At 38.3% G+C, this 7,020-nt stretch overlaps 1 protein-coding gene across 1 annotated transcript; it reads left to right on the forward strand.

Moving 5' to 3' along the window:
* Positions 1 to 961: 961 nt before the first annotated feature.
* LOC113465002 (uncharacterized) lies at positions 962 to 4,627 on the forward strand. Its single transcript, XM_026818100.1, has 5 exons — positions 962 to 1,672; positions 1,759 to 1,899; positions 2,011 to 2,167; positions 4,299 to 4,490; positions 4,578 to 4,627. The coding sequence occupies exons 1-5, from the start codon at positions 1,235 to 1,237 to the stop codon at positions 4,625 to 4,627; spliced, it is 978 nt and encodes a 325-aa protein (XP_026673901.1). The 5' UTR covers positions 962 to 1,234.
* Positions 4,628 to 7,020: the final 2,393 nt, after the last annotated feature.

The following is a 7,020-nucleotide window of genomic DNA, read 5'->3' on the forward strand; positions in this document are numbered from 1 at the left end:
GAATTTGGGGTTCATAAAGTTGTGCTTGTTGATTAGCTGGTTTTCTAAAAGGAAATCAACAAGCGCGGGTTCTACTTATAACTTTGTGTAAACTAAATGCGGAGAACACTCACTTATGAACATACAGCGTCACGTGAAACTCTTTTCACTCTCTATGTATCCCTTTGTGGTTCTTGAACAAAGAGGAGAAAATCATTCTATTCGAATTGTACGTTCGTATCGTTCGACTAGCGAAAGCGGACTGACTCTGCTCTGCCTTTTTACTACACAAAGCATGCATGCAAGTTCCGACTGGACCAAGTATGACCTCATGAGTTTAGGTCTTAGATGGTTGGATATACAGAACATCCGGTGATAAGATAGTCTTATACTCAGTAAGCGTTGAAATATTACATTGAATGTAATCTACTGAGTTTTATTCGTAGAAAATACAGGATTCTTACTTATGATTAAACACATTTTCCTACTATCGTGCGCAAAGTTCGAGTTTGCGCACTAAAATGCGTGCGCAAAGTACCACTTTCCCGCACGCTGAGAAGAGCGTGCAGAGTCGTCAATTTGTTCAAATATATCGCGCTTAGCCAAGAAATTTCTAATTGATTTTGTCTATCGTCTTATGTCTAAATGTTTAATCAATATTCATTCATTAACTGTCTAATTTCCATAACGGATTGTGCGTTAGTTCTGTTCATTGATATAATTTGATTTGTAGTGTTCTTGTGCGGTGGTTAAATAAAAAGAAAAGTTCAAGTTCAAAAGTGTGGGAATGTAAGGATGCATGAGTGTAAGGATGTGTGTGGCCACGTGTCGTCGGGAGGCGCGTGGAGGACCCGCGGAGGTCAGCGGAAGCGGATTATCGGCAACTATCCGAGCGGAGTCGATATTGTTTATAAAATGTTTCGAGCTCCGCGGATGGTGTCGATGATCAAGGGCCGCCGCGAGCCGTTGGGACTCCACGTGTCCGTTTGGCGGCAACGTTAGCGGTATGATAGGAAAATTGACGAATATGTGAAGAATGTGTGAGGAGTGTGTGGTGTGTGGTGTGTGAAATATAAGGGGCTGAATCCGAAGCTTGAGAGGTCAATCGTGAACCGAGCGAATCAGTGTGAAGACGTTGAATAAAGATTTTTGTTAAAAGTAGTAAACTCTGATCGTTTTCCCATCCAGTGGAAGGGATACCTTGAAATCCCCTTTCCCATAAAAGTATTATTCAAATATTAATTTCAAAAGAAAAATGTCGAAGACAATGAGTACTCATGCTAGTGGTAGTAAAGACGATGATGTGCCACCTGAAATGCTTGCAGCAGCAAAAGAAATCGCCTTCAATTCGTTGCCCAATATTTCCAAACGAAAATATACAATAGTATATAATGAATTCAAAAAGTGGCGTAGTACAAAAAATACAAATTCGTTCGCCGAAGCTGTGTTATTAGTATACTTCAACGAAATAGGTTCTAAGTTTGCTGCATCGACACTGTGGTCAAAGTATTCCATGCTGAAAGCGACAATCAAAGCGTATGATGGCATTGATATAAGTAAATATCCACAATTAATAGGATTTTTAAAGAAAAAGAATTCGGGATATAAGCCAAAAAAATCAAAAGTATTAACAACAGCTGACGTGTCGAAGTTTCTCGAAGAAGCACCCGATGCAGAATATCTTGGCATGAAGGTATTTATTTTATATGTGCATATGTATTAATTAATGTATAGTGACATTTTTTGTGAATTAAAAACTTGTAATCATTTCTTTTATAGGCATTACTGGTTATAGGACTTTCTGGTGCATGCAGAAGAGAGGAATTAACAAATTTATGTACAGAAGACGTACAAGACCATGGTACATTTTTATCCATAACACTACAAAAAACAAAAACTAAAATTACTAGAACATTTACGGTAGTTGGCGAATTTTATACAATAATTAAAAAATATATGGAAAGAAGGCCAAATAATTCAAAAACAAACAGATTTTTTTTAAAATATAGAGCAGGGAGATGTGTTTTACAGCCACTTGGCATTAACAAGATTGGTAGTGTACCTCAGGAAATAGCCAAATATCTTAAACTAGAAAATCCTGAGCTGTATACAGGACATACATTTAGGAGATCATCCGCCACGATACTTGTTGACGCGGGAGGAGATATTACGGATTTGAAAAGACACGGTGGGTGGAAATCGAATACAGTTGCGGAAGGGTATATTGAAGAATCGATTTCAAATAAAAAAGCGATCGGCCATCGCATTGAAAGCGCAATACCCTCAAGGTCAATGAGTTCAAAGCGTTTAAAGCTCGATGGAAATATAATAACTGAATCAATAGTAAATAATGAAGAAACAAATATGTCTAGAGAGAATAACACGGATGAAAATAATATAAATATTCTTAATGTTGAACAAAATGAAAATTCTGATTTATTAAAAAATATGGACATAAATGTGACCGATTTAGATAATTTAAAAAACGTTCAATTTATTAATTGTAATGTTACGATTAATATTAATAATAATAAAAAAATGTGAAATATAAATTTGTAACAAGACTTTCAAATTATCATTTTTCCATTCGGGGGGGCTTCGCCCCCCCGAACCCCCCCTTCCGCGCCCGAGCACTCCCCTTCCCCGTCCTCGCGACACCGCTTTACGCACTTCGTAGGAAAAATAGTATACGATACGCGTGCCCTGCGTAGGTGTACTCACACTCGCTCTTTTGGCGCCCTCGCTTCGCTCGGGCGCCAAACTCCGCTCGTGCGCGAATCACCTACTTTGCGCACTTGTATCGTAATGTACTATTACTGAAGTTCCAATTACACTTTATATTTTGTTAATGTGAAAGGGCGTCTCTGGATTAAACGATCAACCTTCATCAGTTATTCTATTAATAGAAATAAGAATATGTTATATAAACATAGACCTGTAAATGCTTTATTTTCGATAAAAATTCGAAGTCTAACGATTAGATTATTATTACTAAACTTACCAACAATTTTTATACATAAATGTTCCATATTTATATTTTTTACATTTGAGTACAATTCAGTGATGGCGTTCGTACTTTAGTTTGGTACGAGTTTAAATAATAATTACAACTTTAGCAATGTGACCTAACAAATTTTGTTCTTTCTTTAATTTCCTACAAAAAAATAAAAAATTTATGATTGGTCATTTGACCGGCGCATAGTAAGTTCAGTGTTATACAATATTGAATATTGTAGTATCGTAGTTTTAGGGAACCTTAGTTTTAAGAATCGTATGTAGAGAGTTTCGCAGTCCGTTATAAGGGCAAGCGGCCGATGTGTCATCAACGGTTCCAAGAGCGAGATGGGAAAGGGACGAGAGAACGATTGGGAGAGATCGAGCAGGTCAGAGCGTGTCGAGCGCAGGGTTCTCATAATTTATCCCGCACGGCTCGCTTCCCCTCTTTTTCGCCCGTATTTCGATCCCCACTACTATTCTCCTCATGCGCCTTCGCTGACCATGCCTAGCATACCTCCATCAAGTACCAGTCCCCACCATGGTCGCGTCGCCCCCACTTTCCGGCCGAGGGATAAATTATGAGAACCCTGGTCGAGCGCAGAGATACCAGGTTGAGGACGGGAGCCACCGAGCTTGGAGCACACGGATACAGTGCAATAGTGTGCGTAAGTGGAGGGGCAGATTCTCGGTGACTCCCGTCCTCAACTTGGCATCTCTGGTCGACCGTACTGTGAGTCTGTGAGAGTTCGTACAAAGAAAGCTTACTTTTAAGACAATTTTTCACAGTTTATTGTCTATTAGTATGTTATCTACCGTCTATTTCTAAATAAAACTATTACAATATGAAAGGACTATAGGTACAAGGTAATTTATTATTGTTAATTTTTGTACATAAGAATATATTTCAAAAGCTCGTGTATGCATTTTTTGCTTTGAATAAAAGTTGCGAACGTGTGTGTATGCCAGATTTCCGGTAATCTAGTTTCAATTGAAGCGCAACATGGCGCGTTTCATAGATTTTCCGAAGGTACAAATCCCCTAATATTTAATAAAGCTTGTACTCTGCGTTCTACCAATCACATGCAAATTTGAGGATTCATTCGAGATAGACTCATTACTTTATTCAATACAGTTCTTAAAATAACCGTGAAAATTAAGTTAGGTTAGGTTAGGTTGTACGATTTATGGCACGGAGTTTACCTGCGTACGATGTCTCTACGGCTACAGCAAAGGACAATACAGACGCCGACAGTTGGTAGCTGCCAATCGCGGAAGTAACGAGTGTTTAATACGTGGAGTATGTTGTAAATATGATGTCGTAGTCCCGGAGGGTTACAGAAAATGTACTACTTTCCGATTAAAAATATCTGTATTTGTAGACTCAAAGAATTCGACTACTCTCCGTGGTTCTCATAGGAATCTGACTTTCGGGGGTGTTCGGTTTAGGGTAAGCGCGGAAAAATCTGGTGGGGAAAAACATAGGGAGAGGAAAAATGGCAAGAAAGAACAAGGAAGTGAGTTTTTCGGTTGGAGGGGCCTTGGGACCCAAGGATAAGCTGTTTCACGATAGAAAGGAGTTTGACAGAAAATGACCGTTGCAGGGTTGGAATGGTTAACAGATGTTGAGGATAAGGTGCAGAGGAAAACTTAATGACAGGAAAAGAGAAAGTTTGGAAAGTATCTAACAATGACAAAGACTCGAAGGTTGGGTTTCTTTCAAGGATGCTAAACACATTTTCACTAATGAATTTGGCCATCGGTTGGAGAACGGATAAGTAGGCACCGAGTTGTGCACCTCAACTCAACGATGGAGCCCGAAAAACCCAATAGAAACTATTACGAGATGATCCAGTGTTCGCCTAATGTGTCGGGAACGCGGATATGATTATCCGCCGATGCCGATACAAAGAGCGTCAGCCCGAACGGGTCGCGCCCTTCGCGCATCGTATAGTTCACGCGCCACGCGGACAGTGAATATGCAGTGAAGTTCATTTTGTGAATGAAAAACAATCGGCTCCTTTCGGAGACGTTCAATGTTACTGTGCAGGAACAACAGTGTAAGTGTTTGAAAATTTTTAAGTGAAGCGTGACAGTGGTGTAATGAGGTTAAGTTGGTGTATAAAAATCAATCGGCTCCTTTGAAAGACGTGTATTGATAGAACGTAGAAGCAACAATCTCAGTGTGTTAAAATGTTTAAGTGTAGAGTGACAGTGATCGTGCAGGGTTCCTTCCTTGGACAGAAGATCAACTGTGGCCTACCTGCGAGCGGCAAAGACGCTGACCCATTGACCGTGACCCATCGTGAGTAGTTGCACTTGCGAATGAATGAGTAAGTCTAATCTCTACAGTTTTCGCATTTTCTTTTAAATTCAATATTTCCTGCGACTTGTTAAATCCTCATTTATCCTATCATCATCCACCAATTATGAACAATCTATCATTTCATCCCCATCCATTCTACGTGAATAACAATTAAGTATATTCATTGTTATTCATAATAACACACGAACAACAATTTCCTTGTATTGTTATTCATGTAGTTTATTAAACGCTTCGTACTGAGCGGAGCGCTTGTTCAGAAGCGTGAAAGGCCGGGCGGCCGGATCCGAGCCAACGCTCCCGAGTCGGAGCCCGCGTCAACCGAGCGCTCTGATTGGTCCATGTTTTTCGTTAATAACTCGGTAACCAAGCCTCATTCTGCATTTTGCCAAAGGAAATTATTGTTCAGGAAGACCCTCCCAATCTGCCATTTTCGGCTGTTACATCCTTTACGGAACACCCTGCATATTTAGATGAGATGCTTAGGTGGATACGAAATTCTTTATGGTGTGTGTAATATAAATCTTTCGATTATCCAAACTAAATAGAATTAGTTTGTATGATCAAGGTTCTATTATATTGTATAGAATAAAAGAAAATCTATAATATATAATATTATATAGAATAATGAAACTCTGTGATATATTGTATACAATTTTCTAGATCCGACGTAGGAACTACGTTATTGCTGGACTGTTTTTAAGTCGCAGTTTGTCTTACGAAGATTCTCGCCAGGGTAGAGAAATTGCATTAAGAGCAACGGCGGTCATGACGATTAAATTTGCCAGGAACAAAAAGAAAAGAAACAACCACAGGAGCAACTCGGCGAACCAGCCAGCCAGCCAGCCGGTTAGCCAGCTCGCGAAGAAAGCAAATTACCTACCCAACCTTATTCTTAAGGGAATGTTCCCTATGATGAAAACAATTTAGCGAAGTACTGTACCGGAATTGCCAATAATTCGATTGATTGTTGTATTTGGAAAGAGATGACACAATAAAATAGGCAGTAAAGGCTAAATATAATATACAGTATATTCAATATTCATTATACTCTCTATAAATATGGCACTATGATATAATATAGTATCGATAGTGGAAATATAATATATTGATTAAATAATTCAAAGAAATTATAGAAATGTTGTGATTATTAAATAAGGCACATAATTACTAGAAGTAAAAATAATGACTTTAGCTCACCCACAAATGAAAGAAATGCTGTAGTATTCTCGCGAACGATTCAGCTACCACAACCGATAACTGACAACTGAATACTGAGCTTCGAGCAGCAGTAAAACACGATCACGCTTGCAAAATCAGTAGTGCCAAAACTTTACACTGTTCCTAATTGCTCCAGTTAACAAAAGAACGCTGACACTTCTCACACTCGACTGCTTGTTGTCATTAGTACCGATATTATCGATGTGCGTCGAACTACATGCTTCAACAAAAACGAAAAATAGTTCTGTGTATATTTTTTCTATTAAAATCTGTAGATGTTTATGCAAAATAAAATATTTGTGTTGTCAATTTAAATAAATGAAATTTAGTTTGAAAATCTTTTGTTGTTTTTTAGAAATAATGATGTGTACTATACATTTTATGTTGTTCAGAGTTTTGTATTCTTTATAAACATCTAATTTTTCAGTAAATACACAAAATTCGCAGTCTTATTATAATTTATGGAAATAACTATACAGCTTGTTTGTGCATTTTAATTTGCC

This window comes from Ceratina calcarata, unplaced genomic scaffold (genome assembly GCF_001652005.2).
Source record: "Ceratina calcarata isolate Rehan_Ccalc_2016 unplaced genomic scaffold, ASM165200v1 scaffold771, whole genome shotgun sequence".
NCBI lineage: Eukaryota > Metazoa > Arthropoda > Insecta > Hymenoptera > Apidae > Ceratina > Ceratina calcarata.

What these genes read in the sequence shown, in the direction of transcription:
- LOC113465002 (XM_026818100.1), top strand. Translation starts at nt 1,235, where the DNA reads ATGTCGAAGACAATGAGTACTCATGCTAGTGGTAGTAAAGACGATGAT. An exon ending in TACGGATTTGAAAAGACACG is followed by an intron (nt 2,168 to 4,298) that starts GTGGGTGGAAAT and finishes ATGATGTCGTAG; the next exon opens with TCCCGGAGGGTTACAGAAAA. An exon ending in TGGCAAGAAAGAACAAGGAA is followed by an intron (nt 4,491 to 4,577) that starts GTGAGTTTTTCG and finishes TGACCGTTGCAG; the next exon opens with GGTTGGAATGGTTAACAGAT.